Raw genomic sequence first — 17,413 nt, 5'->3', positions numbered from 1 at the left:
TCCTAACAGGTCAATACGTTTTTCATTTAGGTAAATTCTCTCTTTTTTTAATGAAATTAAAATTTATTTTTAATTAATTAATTAAAAAAATTTTAGTTGTAGATGGACACAATATCGTTATTTTATTAATTTATGTGGTGCTGAGGATCAAACCTGGTGCCCCACACATGCGAGGCAAGCGCTCTACCACTGATCTACAACCCCAACCCTATTTTTAATTTATTTATTAGAGCATTACAGTTACACATAGTCGTTGAGTTCATCCTGACAAAATCAAACATGCATGGAATTCTTTATGTATATCTTATTCTGTGAGGTGTCTGTTCAGTTCCTTATCCCATTTATTGATTGGGTTATTTGTTTTTTTTGGTGTTATGTTTTTTGAGTTCTTTATCTATCCTGGAAATTAGTGCTATATCTGATGTGCATGTGGTAAATATTTTCTCCCAATCTGTAGGCTCTCTCTTCATGTTATTGTTTCTTTTGCTTAGAAGTTTTTTAGTTTGAATCCATCCCATTTGTTGATTCTTGATTTAACTTCTTGCACTTTTGGGGTCTTGTTGAGGAAATCAGATCCTAGGCTGACATGGTGAAGATTTGGGCCTGCTTTTTCTTCTAGGTGCAGAGTCTCTGTTCTAGGCCTAAGTCCTTGATACACTTTAAAAAAAAATAATAATGCTTTATTTAATCCTATGTATCCAGTATATTATCATTTAAAACATAATTGTTATAAACAAATTACTGAGATTTGACATTCTTCTGTTTTGTACTAAGCACTTGAAATCTAACATGTATTTTTACATTTACAGCACCTCTCAATTCAGATTAGCCACATTTCAAATGTTTAATAGCCATAAGGAGTTAGTGACTATCATACTGGACAGTGTATCCTATAATTGATTTTTAAAAACCATACACATCTTCAGTGGTTGGTAAATTACAGGAAGAAACAAACAGCCACTACATACCTCCTCATGGAAGACTACTATCTTATACAGTAGTCTATACCCCAAAAGAACCTGGATATAATAAAGTCTTTAGATCCAAATACCAGTTTATATAAAATGTATAGAAGACATGTTAATTGGCTTGTTAAGGACTTAATCAACAAAATTCACGTCATGAGGAACTTTTAATAGACAACCAAACCAAAAAGGGGAATTTTTTTTTTTTGGGTGCTGGGGATCAAACCCAGGGCCTTGTGCTTACAAGGCAAGCACTCTACTGACTGAGCTATCACCCCAGCCCCAAAAGGGAATTTTTCAAGTGAGACAAAGAACCCATAAATTCAAAACAACTTAAAGAATTTATCAATAAATTTTAATGTTGTGTAGTCCTTATTTAAATCCTGACTAGAACTAATTAATATTTTTTTTGATATTGATGAGATAACTGAAAATTCAAACAGTATTTGATAATCTTTTTACAATTCTTTTTTTGGCATACTGTACAGTTTTTTAAAAGAACCATTCTCTCTTAGAAGTAGGTACTGAAATATTTATAGATGAAATGAAAGGTTACAATATCTGGGATCTGCTTCAAAACAATATACAAATTTGAGAGAGCTGGAGGCTTAGATAAAATGAAATTGGCTATGAATTGATAATTGTTGAAGCTGTGTGCTAGGTACATGGACATTTCACTACACTGCTTTATTTGCTCTTGTATATTGTTTTACATTTTCTACAATAAAGAGGCTGCAAACAAACTATGAGGCATATGTATTAATTTAAAAAGTAAACTTTTAAAAAGGTAAGTTTAAAGGAAAAATTTACAGTTAATTATTGTGATAAATAATCACTCTGCCCATCCATCCCAAACTGCAACATTAATTCCTTCAGACTTGAGGAGAGTTTGTTTTTTTATTTTTTACCCTACCATAAGCTTAGGAGACACACAGTGGTCATTGGTACTGATTTTATACATTGTCTCCCTTTCCAGCTTATTGGAGACTCCCCATAAGAAAATAGGTCTTTTAAAATCTGTTTATAAACCGTTTGAAATCATCCCCTTGACAAAATATATAAGACTTTAATACTTATCTAAAGAAGGATTCTCAGAAAACAACATAAGGCAAATTCAAATAGATGAATTCAAGACACTAGTCAATATAGCTGAAGAATTTACTTTTATTCTTGCAGTCTTATACTAGGAAGTGAACATTTAATAATCCATTGTTCACAATTTGTTTCTAGAAAAAAATTTAATCCTTAAATTGTACAATATCCTTTGACTCCAAGTTTTATCAATCTCCTTCAGGTCTGAAGAAAATGATTAATGTATTAAGTTCCACAGACAGCCCAGTCCGTTGACATAACATTTAGTCTGAAGGTCTTAACACTCATGAAAATTAAGAATATATATAGCCAGTATCAAACTGGCCTGAAACCTGATTGATACCTGCAGTAAATCTGTAGGTTCACATTAACACACAAAATTAAACTAGGGCATGTATCTTATAAAAATTTTTTTTCACAGCAGATTTAAACATTAAAAATTTACCAAAATTTCACCTCATTATTATATTTTATTCAATTAAACTTTCAAAATGTTTCATTAATTGTGAATTAATTGCAAATAACTTCATGTAGGATTTGTTTTTAAAAAATGTTTACCCAGAATTTCAAAATGGTTATGGAATTAATATAACTTTTAAAATGTTGAAATATCCTTATACATATTGCACTTTTCTTGTAGGCCGGGCTAGATCTTCCATGGCAAGACACCAAAACTACTGAATAAAATACATATTAAAATAAATAAGTACTTGATTAATTTCCCTGAAATTATCAACATCATTATCAAAATCTTCCAGGGATTTTGTAAGATTTGATTCCTTAAGTACAGTTTTTTTTTCCTTAAGTACAGTTTTAAAGTTTTGTAAGATTTGATTCCTTAAGTACAGTTTTTTTTTTTCCTTAAGTACAGTTTTAAAGTTTAACTTCCAGAAGGGGAAAAAACCCTCATCTATTGACTTTATGTCCTGTTTTTGGTCCCTCATGATCAAAGAAAATTTTAAACAAATTGTTTCATGTTTCCTGGCTTAATAAAAAGCTACAATTTCTTTCATCCAAATTAACAAATAATATACTAATCAAATACTATTAATCATGAAATGTCTATGTATATCTGTCTGTAGGTCCCATAGAACCTTTCCAAACTTTTATAATTAAGATTTTATCAATTATGTACTAGAATCAAATTAGGTAAAGAAAAACTTATTTTGCAAAAATAAAATCACTTCCCCATATGCTTGACAGAAATAAGCTATTCATTTTCATTTGTGTTCCACTGAAGATATTACTGAAATCTGTCCAGTGGTTTATTTCCAAGTGGTCCACTATGGAATTATTTGGAATGTTTTAAGATTGGCTGTAGCTAGAATTCTGACTTCATTTGTACCCTGCTCTTTCACTGTTTGGAGGTGGTTTTGGTTTTGGCCTCTTACTACGAATAGTTGCCATCTCTTTTCTGTCATCAAAATTCTTCCTGCTCATATAGTTTTAAAATAACCCTGATTATTTCCAAAATCTTTTTCATATCCAGAGAAAGCAAACCACTGTCTGGTATCTTTCTGCTGCACAATACAGGCAAGCTAAAGCTATCATGAAAGGAGGATACAGTAGGCAAATATCTGTTCTGTAGGTATCATTCACTATCCTCTATGCAAGGGGAAGCAACATGTCTTCTTGGCCCATATCCTGCACATACTGGAGCAAAGATCTATAAGAATGATACACCTTCAAGCAACAATCCATTAGTTCTAAAAGATAGAATTCACATTCTAATATATGCTTCATCCTATAAGGAAATTCTTTTGGAAAGGCATATGAAAATCTAGTTTTTTTTTTTATTGTAAACAAATGGGATACATGTTGTTTCTCTGTCTGTACATGGCGTAAAGGCATACCATTTGTGTAATCATAAATTTACATAGGGTAATGTTGTTTGATTCATTCTGCCATTTTTTCCCTTGCCCCCCACCCCTCCCACCCCTCCCCTCCATCTATACAGTCCTTCCTTCCTCCATTCCTGCCCCCCTCCCTAAACCCAACTCCAACCCCAACACTAACCCTTCCCACCCCCCATTATGTGTCATCATCCACTTATTAGCGATATCATTCTTCCTTTGGTTTTTTGAGATTCGCTTATCTCACTTAGCATGATATTCTCCAGTTTCATCCATTTGCCTGCAAATGCCATAATTTTATCAATCTTTATGGCTGAGTAATATTCCATTGTATATATATACCACATTTTCTTTATCCATTCATCAATTGAAGGACATCTAGGTTGGTTCCACAGTCTGGCTATTGTGAACTGAGCAGCTATGAACATTGATGTGGCTGTATCTCTGTAATATGCTGATTTTAAGTCCTTTGGGTATAGGCCAAGGAGTGGGATAGCTGGGTCAAATGGTGGTTCCATCCAAGTTTTCTAAGGAATCTCCACACTGCTTTCCAGAGTGGCTGCACTAATTTGCAGCCCCACCAGCAATGTAAGAGTGTACCTTTCTCCCCACATCCTCGCCAACACCTGTTGTTGCTTGTATTCTTGATAATCACCATTCTAATTGGGGTGAGATGGAATCTTAGGGTGGTTTTGATTTGCATTTCTCTTATTACTAGAGATGTTGAACATTTTTCCATATGTTTGTTGATTGCTTGTATATCTTCTTCTGTGAAGTGTCTATTCATTTCTTTAGCCCATTTGTCAATTGGATTATTTACATTCTTGGTGTAGAGTTTTTTGAGTTCTTTATAGATTCTGGAGATTAGCGCTCTATCTGAAGTATGATTGGCAAAGATTTTCTCCCACTCTGTAGGCTCTTTCTTTGCATTGCTGATAGTTTCCTTTGCTGAGAGAAAGCTTTTTAGTTTGAATCTATCCCAGTTATTAATTCTTGCTTTTATTTCTTGTGCTATGGGAGTCCTGTTGAGGAAGTCTGGTCCTAAGCCAACATGTTGAAGCTCTGGACCTACTTTTTCTTCTATGAGATGCAAGGTCTCTGGTCTGATTCCGAGATCCTTAATCCATTTTGAGTTTAGTTTCGTGCATGGTGAGAGATATGGGTTTAGTTTCATTCTGTTGCATATGGATTTCCAATTCTCCCAGCACCATTTGTTGAAGAGGCTATCTTTTCTCCATTGCATATTTTTGGCCCCTTTGTCTAGTATGAGAAAATTGTATTTATTTGGGTTTGTGTCCGTGTCCTCTATTCTGTACCATTGATCCACCTTTCTATTTTGGTACCAATACCATGCCGTTTTTCTTACTATTGCTTTGTAGTAGAGTTGAAGATCTGGTATTGCAATACCCCCTGCTTCACTCTTTCTGCCAAGGATTGCTTTAGCTATTCTGGGTTTTTTATTCTTCCAGATGAATTTCATAATTGCTTGCTCTATTTCTGTAAGGTACATCATTGGGATTTTAATTGAAATTGCATTGAATCTGTATAGAACTTTTGGTAGTATGGCCATTTTGACAATATTAATTCTTCCTATCCAGGAACATGGGAGATCTTTCCATCTTCTAAGGTTTTCTTGAATTTCTTTCTTTAGTGTTCTGTAGTTCTCATTGTAGAGGTCTTTCACCTCTTTTGTGAGATTGATTCCCAAATACTTTATTTTTTTCGAAGCTATTGTGAATGGGGTAGTTTTCCTAATTTCTCTTTCTGAAGATTCATCGCTTATGTATAAAAATGCCTTAGATTTATGTGCATTGATCTTATATCCCGCTACTTTACTGAATTCACTTATGAGATCTAAAAGTTTTCTGGTGGAATTTCCTGATTCCTCTAAGTATACAATCATATCATCAGCAAATAGGGATAGTTTGAGTTCTTCTTTTCCTATTCGTATCCCTTTAATTTCTTTGGTATGTCTAATTGCTCTGGCTAGAGTTTCAAGGACAATATTGAATAGAAGTGGTGAAAGAGGGCATCCCTGCCTTGTTCCAGTTTTTAGAGGGAATGCTTTCAGTTTTTCACCATTTAGAATGATATTAGCCATGGGTTTAGAGTAGATGGCCTTTACAATGTTAAGGAATGTTCCCACTATCCCTAGTTTTTCTAGTGTTTTGAGCATGAAGGGATGCTGTATTTTATCAAATGCTTTTTCTGCATCTATCGAAATAATCATGTGATTCTTGACTTTAAGTCTAGTGATATGGTGAATTACATTTATTGATTTCCTGATGTTGAACCAACCTTGCATCCCTGGGATGAAACCCACTTGATCATGGTGCACTATCTTTTTAATATGTTTTTGTATGCGATTTGCTAAAATTTTGTTGAGAATTTTTGTGTCGATGTTCATTAAGGATATTGGTCTGAAATTTTCTTTCCTTGATGTGTCTCTGTCTGGTTTAGGAATCAGGGTAATATTGGCTTCATAGAATGAGTTTGGGAGAGTTCCCTCCTCTTCTATTTTCTGGAATACTTTGAGAAGTATTGGAATGAGCTCTTCTTTAAAAGTTTTGTAGAACTCGGCTGAGAACCCATCTGGTCCTGGACTTTTCTTTGTTGGAAGGCTTTTGATGACTTCTTCTATTTCATTACTTGAAATTGGTCTATTTAAATTGTGTATGTCCTCCTCGTTCAGTTTAGGCAATTCATATGTCTCTAGAAACCTGTTGATGTCTTCGAAATTTTCTATTTTGTTGGACTATAGATTTTCAAAATAGCTTCTAATTATGTTTTGTATTTCAGTCATGTCTGTTGTGATATTTCCTTGTTCATTCCGAATATTAGTGATTTGGGTTTTCTCTCGTCTTCTCTTTGTTAGTGTGGCTAAAGGTTTATCAATTTTGTTTATTTTTTCGAAGAACCAACTATTTATTTTGTCAATTTTTTGTATTGTTTCTTTCATTTCAATTTTGTTGATTTCAGCTCTCAGTTTAACTATTTCCTGTCTTCTACTACTTTTGGTGTTGGTCTGTTCTTCTTTTTCTAGGGCTTTGAGTTGTAGTGTTAGGTCATTTATTTTTTGAGTTTTACTTCTTTTATTAAATGTGCTCCATGAAATAAATCTTCCTCTAAGTACTGCTTTCATAGTGTCCCAGAGATTTTGATATGATGTTTCTTTGTTCTCGTTTACCTCTAAGAATTTTTTAATTTCCTTCCTAATATCTTCTGTTATCCATTCATCATATAGTAGCATATTGTTTAATCTCCAGGTGTTGGAGTAGTTTCTGTTTTTTACTCTTTCATTAATTTGTAACTTCAATCCATTATGATCTGATAGAATACAAGGTAGTGTCTCTATCTTCTTGTATTTGCTGACATTAGCTTTGTGGCATAATATATGGTCTATTTTAGAGAAGGATCCATGTGCTGCTGAGAAGAAAGTGTATTCGCTCTTGGTTGGATGGTATATTCTATAAATGTCTGTTAAGTCTAAATTATTGATTGTGTTATTGAGATCTATGGTTTCTTTGTTCAATTTTTGTTTGGAAGATCTGTCCAGTGGTGAAAGAGGCGTGTTAAAATCACCTAGTATTATTGTGTTATGGTCTATTTGGTTTCTAAAATTGAGAAGGATTTGTTTAACATACATGGATGAGCCACTGTTTGGGGCATAGATGTTTACGATTGTTATATCTTGCTGATTTATGCTTCCCTTAAGCAGTATGAAATGTCTTTCTTTATCCCTTCTGACTGACATTGGCTTGAAGTCCACATTATCTGAAATGAGGATGGATACTCCAGCTTTTTTGCTGAGTCCATGTGCATGGTATGTTTTTCCCCATCCTTTCACCTTTAGTCTATGGGTATCTCTTTCTATGAGGTGAGTCTCTTGCAGGCAACATATTGTTGGATCTTTGTTTTTAATCCAATCTGCCAGTCTATGTCTTTTGATTGATGAATTCAGGCCATTAACATTCAGGGTTATTATTGAGATATGATTTGTATTCCCGGTCATTTGGTTCATATTTAAAATTTTTGACACATCTTGGTTCCTCCTTTATTTGACAGTTCCTTTAGGATAATTCCTCCCTTTGCTGATTTGCTTCTTTGTTTTTTATCTCTTCCTCATGAAATATTTTGCTGAGAATGTTCTGTAATGCTGGCTTTCTTTTTGTAAATTCTTTTAGCTTTTGTTTATCATGGAATGATTTTATTTCATCGTCAAATTTGAAGGTAAGCTTTGCTGGGTATAAGATTCTTGGTTGGCATCCATTTTCTTTCAGAGCTTGAAAAATGTTGTTCCAGGCCCTTCTAGCTTTTAGGGTCTGGATTGAAAAATCTGCTGATATCCGTATTGGTTTCCCCCTGAATGTAATTTGGTTCTTTTCTCTCACAGCCTTTAAAATTCTGTCTTTATTTTGTATGTTAGGTATTTTCATTATAATGTGCCTTGGTGTGGGTCTGTTGTAATTTTGTGTATTTGGAGTCCTATAAGCCTCTTGGACTTGATTTTCCATTTCATTCTTCAGATTTGGGAAATTTTCTGATATTATTTCTTCAAATAGATTGTTCATTCCTTTGGTTCCTCAATCCCAATAATTCTCAAATTTGACCTTTTCATGATATCCCATAGTTCTTGGAGATTCTGTTCATGATTTCTCACCATCTTCTCTGTTTGTTCAACTTTGTTTTCGAGGTTAAATATTTTGTCTTCAATATCTGAAGTTCTGTCTTCCAGCTGTTCTATCCTATTGGTTATGCTTTCTATGGAGTTCTTAATTTGGTTTATTGTTTTCTTCATTTCAAGGATTTCTGTTTGTTTTTTTTCAATATCTCTAACTCTTTATTGAAATGATCTTTTGCTTCCTGAATTTGCTCTGTTAACTGTCGATTGGTGCGATCGTTCAGTGCCTGCATTTGCTCTTTCATCTCATCGTTTGCTTCCCTAATCACTTTAATTATGTACATTCTGAACTCCCTTTCTGTCATTTCTTCTGCCATGCTGTTTTTGGATTTTATTGATGTAACATCTAGATTTGTTTGGGGCATTCTCTTCCCTTGTTTTCTCATATTGTTCAGGAATCAGTGGGTCATTAAGATATTGCAGATTTCCTCTATCAACTTATAATGTCCCTGAAGATTGCTAGTATATCCCCTCTTATCCTTCAGTAGCCTGAAGTCTTGGAGGAGGTTGATAATGCAGAGCTCCATGAAGAAGCTGCCTCTCTAGGGGTGGTGACCCTCAGGTGGCGTATATTCCCTGCTAGTGGGCAGAGGTGCCTCCACTTGTTGACCAATGGTCATCCAATGGGGAACTAGACTGTGGGCTGAGGCAAGGCCTGTTTGTGCCTGTGTCTCTGGTTTTACCGTCCCTGTGGGAAAACCTCCCCCGGCCGGGAAGACTCACTTGGTGGGGACGTCTCGCTGGTCAGTTGCCCTCCTAGAGGTTCCCCTCAATCTACAACTACCGCCTGGGCTGGGCTGTCTTCCTCTGCAACGATCCCAGGGGCCCGGACCTACGTCCTGGGCCTGGGAGCCTCACCCTTCGTAGGCGAGTCTCCTTAGGCTGCCTCTCCCAGAGAATCTGCCGGCAGCCCTGGAAACTTCGCTCCGCCCCTAGGCGTGTCTCTGTGCGGCTCTTCCAGCAAGAAGCCACCTAGCTCCTGGGACCCTGCTCTGCACCAATCGCCTGGCTATGCAGCCCCTCCTCTGAGCCACCACCTGGAGCCCCGTACAATAGCTCCGAGACCCAGAGACCCGCCACACACCTCCTCCTCTGGACAGCCGCCCGGTTTCCGACGCAGTCACTAGGAGTCCAAACAACTCACTTCGGGTCTCCTCCTCCCGCCTACCACCCGTAGCCCTAGGCAGTCACTCCAAGTCCAAGTGACCCACCCTGTTCCTCCTCCTCCTCCTTGGGGTAGCCCCCCGGGTGTTCAGGAGCAGTGGCTCCGAGACCAAGTGACCCACCATGCTCCTCCTCCAGGCAGGCCACCGGTGTTCAGGAGCGGTCGCTTTTAGTCCAATCAACTCACCACTCGCCTCCTCCTCTGGCAACCACCTGTGGCTCTGATGCAGTCACTCCTAGACCAAGCGTCCCACCGCTCTCCTCCTCCAGGCAGGCCACCAGTGTTCTGGAGCAGTCGTTCTGAGTTCAAACAGCTCGCCACGCAGCTCCTCCTCTGGCAACTGCCTGTGGTTCTGATGCAGTCACTCGTAGACCAAGTGACCCGCCGGGCTTCTCCTCTTCCTCCGGGCAACCCCCCGGTGTTCAGAAGCGGTCGTTCTGGGTCTAAACAGCTCGCCACGCAGCTCCTCCTCAGGCAGCCACCCGGAGCCCCAGTGGTTGTCTGAGTCCAAGCGCTGTGCTGAGCCGCCTCCTCTACGATGATCCCAGTTGTCCGTGTTTACCGCTTCAGCGGGGGGAGGGGCGTCTCGCCGAGCAACTCCACTTCACAAATTCCCTGCGTTCCGGGGCTACCGCCCCATTCCGGACGCCTCCCCAATGGGAGAGACTCACCCAGCGGCTTTGAGTTGGTCCCAAGTCTCTCACTATCTCCTCTTTTTTCGAAAATCTAGTTTTTAATACAGAAGTAGCAGCAGCAATCTTGTATTTGAGACTATACCAAATTCCTCTACTTTGGATGCCAAAAAGACACATGTAGGAGTCATTAATACAGGATCTATATACTCTTCAGAGAATACCTGGCAGAGAGTCTCTTGAAATCAACTGTAGCAGTGGCAATTAACTTGCTGTCTTTTTTTTATAAGAAAAATTAAAAATTAATATTACTGCAAAAATTATTTTAATCAATTGTATTTAACTTGCTGTCTTAATTTAAGATGCTCACCTAATGCTTGGATAACATTTGTAAAAAATATTTGTAATTTCTAATATTCTTCTTCTGAGAGAAATTTTAAGTCCTTTTGGTGATCCTTCAACAGATCTTGTTTATCCAAAATCTATTGCAAATAGTGAGAGCTCTGCAAAAAGTTCTCTGCCATGGAACACAGTTTGGCCTGATAAAAAAGCACCAGCTGGCTGAGTGGCTCACAGAGCAACTGTAGACCCAGCCCTTCAGATAACCAAGCTCCTGGATCAGATCAGCTCGGCTCCGGCTCCGTGGTCATGATGGCCTGATCCACTTTGAGTTGAGTTCCTTGCAGGGTGAGAGATAAGGATTTAATTTCATTTTGCTTCAGCACCATTTGTTGAATAGGCTATCTTTTCTCCAGTGGATGTTTTTGGTGCCTTTGTCTAGTATGAGATATTTGTATTTATGTGGGTTTGTCTCTGTGTCTTCTATTCTGTGCCATTGGTCTATGTATCTGTTTTGGTGCCATTATCATGCTGTAGTATAGTTTGAGGTCTGGAAATGTGATGCCTCCTGCTTCACTCTTCTTGCTAAGGATTTCTTTGGCTATTCTGGGTCTCTTATTTTTCCAAATGAATTTCATGATTGCTTTTTCTAGATCTAGGAAGAATGTCATTGGGATTTTAATAGGAATTGCATTAAATCTGTATAACACTTTTGGTAGTATGGCCATTTTGACAATATTAATTCTGCCTATCCAAGAGCATGGGAGATCTTTCCATCTTCTAAGGTTTTCTTTAATTTCTTTCTTTAGTGTTCTGTAGTTTTCATTGTAGAGGTCTTTCACCTCTTTTGTTAGATTGATTCCCAAGCATTTTATTTTTTTGAGGCTATTGTGATGCAGTAGTGTTCTTTATTTCTCTTTCAGAGGATTCATCACTGATGTATAGGGATGCATTAGATTTATGGGTGTTGATTTTATATCCCGCTACTTTGCTAAATTTATTTATGAGTTCTAGAAGTTTGCCGGTGGAATTTTTTGGATCTTCTAAATATAGAATCATGTCATCAGCAAATAGTGATAGTTTGAGTTCTTTACCTATTTGTATACCTTTATTTCTTCTGTCTAATTGCTCTGGCTAGAGTTTCAAGGACAATGAATAAAATTGTCTTGTTCCAGTTTTTAGAGGGAATGTTTGCAGTTTTTCTGTGTTTAGAATTATGTTAGCCTTGGGTTTAGCATAGATAGCCTTTACAATGTTGAGGTATGTTCCTACTATCCATAGTTTTTCTAGTGTTTTGAACGTGAAGAGGTGATGTATTTTGTCAAATGCTTCTTCCGTATCTATTGAGATACAGATATGATTCTTGTTTTTAAGTCTATTGATATGATGAATTACATTTATTGATTTCTGGATGTTGAACCACCCTCCATCCCTGGGATGAACCCCACTTGATCATGGTGCACTATCTTCTTAATATATTTTTGTATTTGAGTTGCAGGAATTTTATTGAGAAATTTTGCATCTATTTTCATCAGGAATATTGGTCTGAAGTTTTCTTTCCTTGATGTATCTTTATTTGGTTTTGGTATCAGGGTGATAGTAGCCTCTTAGAATGAGTTTGGAAGGGTTCCCTCCTTTTCTTTTTCATGGAATACTTTGAGGAGTATTGGTGTTCTTCTTTGAAGGTCTTGTAGAACTCAACTGAGAATCTGTCTGGTCCTGGGCTTTTCTTAATTGGCAGGCTTTTGATGGCATTTTCTATTTCATTACTTGAAATTGTTCTGTTTAAATTGTGTTTGACCTCCTGATTCAGTTTAGGTAGGTCATATGTCTCTAGAAATTTGTCAATGTCTTTTTTTTTTTTTGTAAACAAAGTAGCATTTATTAAAATAGAATATACACTTAATTTATACTAAATTCAACTAAGATTTTTACAAGCTTTTCATCCTTACACTTTAAATACATACATCATGATTTTTTGAAACATTGTCAGGTCTATACAAAATTGAAATAAGACATCCAAATCAGATTATGATGCTATAATTAAAAAACAAACAAACAAACAAACAAACAAACAAACCCTCCAAACAGCTAGTAATATACAATTGTAGAATTCCAGTAAAACACAGGTATAATTCTTATGGAAATGTTAGTCCTATAATACAGAGCGATATTTACAAGCAAACATGATCCAAACAGCACATGCAGATTCAGGGTAAGTAAACACTCGGACACGAACTGCCAGTCGCACTTGGTCTCCATGACAACAGATTATTTCTTCACAAAAAGGGGATCGAAGACACGTGGCAAATGCACGCCTTGCATTTCTATACACAAAATGTATTGGGAACCCTTTGAATGTGTGACCATCAGGCACTGCCCTCCTTATGGCATCCTGAAACTCTTCATTGCCTGCAGATATACTTGTGGTACGCTCAAATTCGTAAGAAGCCAAAGCTGGTGATAAAAGATAGGAAAGCTGGTCTTCCCAAACAGTTGTGAGGCCAAGATCCTTCCTGTGTTCTGACACCAGGAGCCTCAGTTGCATTTCTATTTCATTACTTGTGACAGACGCATCAATTGTGGATGCACACAGAGGTGGGAAGGGAGGAAGGGATGTTGTTGCTCCTGGAGCACACACAGATTTAATTGCTTCTTCACTCATGGGTTTCCATTTGGATTCATCATTCAAATCAAATATACAGGTTTCGACTGTGTCAGAGGGTTGACAATTTCCAAGGAACATCTGATGATTGAAAACACAACCAATTGTTCGATATGGGTACAATGGTTTGGCCTGTTTGGCAAGTGGAGGCTCATCAGGATTGGTAGGTTTGTGAATGTACCTGTGTCCTGTTAAACTCTCCCAAAAAGTGATGGTTCCATCAGTTCCACAAGTCATAACCCATGCATGAGGTACTGCTTTTGCCTTAGTCCCAACACAGACAAAGGCTTCTAACCCATATCCAAGAAGGAGGCTGCACAGAAGGTTAGCATGATCTTCACAGTCACCCTCCTCCTCCAATAACCGGGGCTCGTTCATAACCAAGGACATTAACAAATCTTGCTGCCTGCCGTGGAGTATCCAGAAGTCGGCCAGCTCGAAGTGGTTTAATGTAGGAACAGACAGGTCTATTTATTCCATTTTCATCCTGTGCAAAAATTTTCACCAGCCGTGAGTTGTGTGAGGGTCGAATTTGCAAATATTCTCTCCACCATTGCTTGGCATACACAAGAAATAACCGCTCTTTCTCTGCAGTTTTCTGACGTTCCAAAGCAAGCTGTGTATTCACCACTTCTTGAGATAACGTCTGATTGAGTGGTGGATACATTTCAAGTTTTATATTTAAAATTCCCACAGAAACTTTTGATTCTGTGCCTACACCCATAAGCTCCACAGTGAGACTGGTTACTCCATTTTCTGAGCCCAAAACTGATCTCCATTCCAGAAAATAGGATGCTACTAAAGTGGTCTCACCAAATATGTCAGTTTTGATTAGCACCATATGAATTGGATCGCTTATTGATAACATTGTTGTTGAATCAGCCATTCTAGTTCCATCGCCTAAGCTTTCTCTGTGTACTTCAAGTAAAAAGTCATCATGAAAATCCGGTTCGCAGGCACATGGAACAGGTTTAGAACGAAAACGTTGGTTCCGATAATGTAAACATAAAGTAAAAGTTGAACAAACTTGTCCTGGTAAAGGCTCGGGTTCTTGAAGATGTTCCAAGAAAGCTTTTCCACCCAAAACTTTTTTTTAGTGTTGATTGTTTATCAAAACCAACAGGTTGTTTTGGAGAGGAAGGAAGTTCTTGATCAACATTGTCAGTAACAAAATTAAGTTCTTTCATCACATCATCAATGATTCCTCGACGTCTAAGGGCTTTTATCAAATCTTCTGTCGATAAATGTTGCTGATCAGGGGCCAACTCTTCCCGTATAGTCTCAGCAAGGATCTCTCTTATTCTGCCGTGGACGTCCATCTGACGGGCTTCACGCTCCTGATGGTGAGTGTGGGCTGCGGCCGCCCCAGGGCGACCCCGCCTGGCGGGTGCCCGCGGGGCCTCGGGAGCGGAAGGCGCGCGTCTTTATTTCAGCTGTTCAGCCTCTTGTCAATGTCTTTGAGATTTTCTATTTTGTTAGCATACAAATTTTCAAAATAGTTTCTGATTATCTTCTGTATTTCAATAGTGTATTTTGATAGTGTGATATTTCCTTTTTCATCATGAATTTAGCAATTTGAGTTTTATCTTTGTTTTTCTTCATTAGTGTGCTAGGGGTTTATCAATTTTATTGATTTTTTCAAAGAACTAACTGTTTTGTTAATTTTTTCAATTTTTTTCTTTTGTTTCAATTTCATTGTTTTCAGTTCTGATTTTAATTATTTCCTGTCTTCTACTTTTTTGGTGTTGATCTGTTCTTCTTTTTCTAGGGCCTTGAGATGTAATATTTAGTCATTTATTTGTTGACTTTTATTCTTTTAATAAATGAGCCTAAGGCCATAAACTTTCCTCTTAGTACTGCCTTCGTCTTGTCCCAGAGATTTTGGTGTGTTGTATCGGTATTCTCATTTACCTCTAAGTATTTTTTCCTTTCATCCATGATTTCTTCTAATATTCATTTATCATGTTTTTTAATCCAATCTGCTAGTCTATGTCTTTTGATTGATCAGTTTAGGCCATTAACATTCCTGGTCATTTTGGTTTATTTGTGTTTTTAAATTTGATTTAGTTTCTTCTTTGATTGACTGTTCCTTTAGTGTAGTGTATTATTTAGTGTCCATGTGTTAGAGTAGCTTCTATTTTTTATTTTATCATTGATTTCTAATTTCTGCTCATTATGATGTGATAGAATGCAGGGCATTAGTTCCATTTTTTTGTATTTACTGAAAGTTGCTTTGTGGCATAACATATGGTCTGTTTTAGAGAAGGATCCATGTGCGCCAAGAAAAAAGTATTCATTCATTGATGGATGAAATATTCTATATAGGTCTGTTAAATCTAAATTATTGATTGTATTATTTGGTTCTTAGTTTATTTAGTTTTTGTTTAGAAGATCTATCCAGTAGTGAGAGAGGTGTGTTAAAGTCACCCAGTATTATTGTGTTGTGGTCTATTTGATTCTTGAAATTGAGAAGGATTTGCTTGATATACATAGATGCTCCATTGTTTGGGGCACAAGTATTTAAAATTGTTATGTCTTGCTGATGTATAATTCCCTTCAATAGAATGAAATGACCTTATTTGTCCCTTCTGATTAACTTTGCTTGAAGTTCACTATAGCTGATATGAGGATGGAAACCCGTGCTTGTTTACCCAATCCCAATGAGTGATATGTTTATTCCCATCCTTTCACCTTCAGTTTGTGGATGTCTTTGCCTATGAGGTGAGTCTCTTGGAGAAAGCATATTATTGGGTCTTGTTTTTTAATCCAATCTGCTAGTCTATGTCTTTTGATTGATCAGTTTAGGCCATTAACATTCCTGGTCATTTTGGTTTATTTGTGTTTTTAAATTTGATTTAGTTTCTTCTTTGATTGACTGTTCCTTTAGTGTAGTTCCTCCCTTTGCTGGTTTTCACTGTTTTTCCCACTTTATCCTCATGGAATATTTTATTGGGAATGTTCTGTAGTGCAGGCTTTCTAATTGTGAATTCTTTTAACTTTTGTTTATCACAGAGGGTTTTTATTTCATCTTCAAATCTAAAACTTAATTTTGCTGGATATAAAATTCTTGTTTGGCATCCATTTTCTTTCAGAACTTGAAATATGTTGTTCCATGACCCTCCTATCTTTGAGGGTCTGGGTTGAGAAATCAGTTGAGATCCAAATTGGTTTCTCCCCATATGTAATTTGCTTTTTTTCGTCTCATGATTTTTAAGGTTTTATCCTTATTCTGTATTTTAGTCATTTTCATTATAATGTGTCTTGGTGTAGATCTGCTGTAAGCCTCCTGGGGTCCTGTAAGCCTCCTGTATTTGATTTTCCATTTCATTCTTTAGGTTTGGGAAATTTTCTGATTTTATGTCATTGAAAAGATTGTGCATTCCTTTGGTTTGTGTCACTGTTCCTTCATCTATCCTGATAACTCTTAAATTTGGTCTTTTCATGTTATCCCATAATTCCTGGAAGTTCTGTTCATGGATTCTGACTATCTTTTCTGCACAGTCAACTTTATTTTCAATATTAAATATTTTGTCTTCATTGCCTGAGTTTCTGTCTTCCAAATGGTCTAGTCTGCTGGTGATGCTTTCCATTGAATTTATAATTTGGTTTATTAACTCCTTCATTTCAAGAATTTCTGCTTGTTTTTTTTTCACAATCTCTAACTCTTTATTGAAATGATCTTTCACTTCCTGTATTTTCTCTTTGATATTACTCTTTACACCATCCTTTACTTCACAGATCAGATTAATTATGCACATTCTAAACTTGTTCTCAGACATATCTTCTACTGTGTTGTCAGTAGATTTTCTTATTGGGGCATCTTGGTTTGTTTGTGACATTTTGTTCCCTTGTTTTTTCATGTTGTTTGTGTGTTTTCTCATCTAGTTGTATGAATTTGAGGCAGTACAGATTCTACCCTGTAGACCTGTATTGTCCCTGAAGATTTCCAGTACCCCACCTTTATGAGGGAGACCAACATCAATAGCACCCAGTACAAACAACACAGCCCTAAACTAATAAT

The 17,413-nt window shown here is 36.9% G+C and overlaps 1 protein-coding gene and 1 pseudogene across 1 annotated transcript; both read right to left on the bottom strand.

The window, feature by feature from the left end:
• Window positions 1-3,362: 3,362 nt before the first annotated feature.
• Window positions 3,363-10,951, bottom strand: LOC124991700 (cyclin-C-like; annotated as a pseudogene).
• A 1,929-nt stretch (window positions 10,952-12,880) lies between these two features.
• On the bottom strand, window positions 12,881-14,711 carry LOC124991601 (centrosomal protein of 76 kDa-like). The gene is given in 3 exon segments (XM_047562284.1): window positions 12,881-13,741; window positions 13,743-14,480; window positions 14,482-14,711. Coding segments are annotated over 3 exon segments (1,827 nt in total). The 3' UTR covers window positions 12,881-12,882.
• Window positions 14,712-17,413: the final 2,702 nt, after the last annotated feature.

This window comes from Sciurus carolinensis, chromosome 8 (assembly GCF_902686445.1).
Source record: "Sciurus carolinensis chromosome 8, mSciCar1.2, whole genome shotgun sequence".
Taxonomy (NCBI): domain Eukaryota; kingdom Metazoa; phylum Chordata; class Mammalia; order Rodentia; family Sciuridae; genus Sciurus; species Sciurus carolinensis.
The sequence above is the reverse complement of the archived record's forward strand: the minus strand, read 5'-3'. Positions and strand labels throughout refer to the sequence as shown.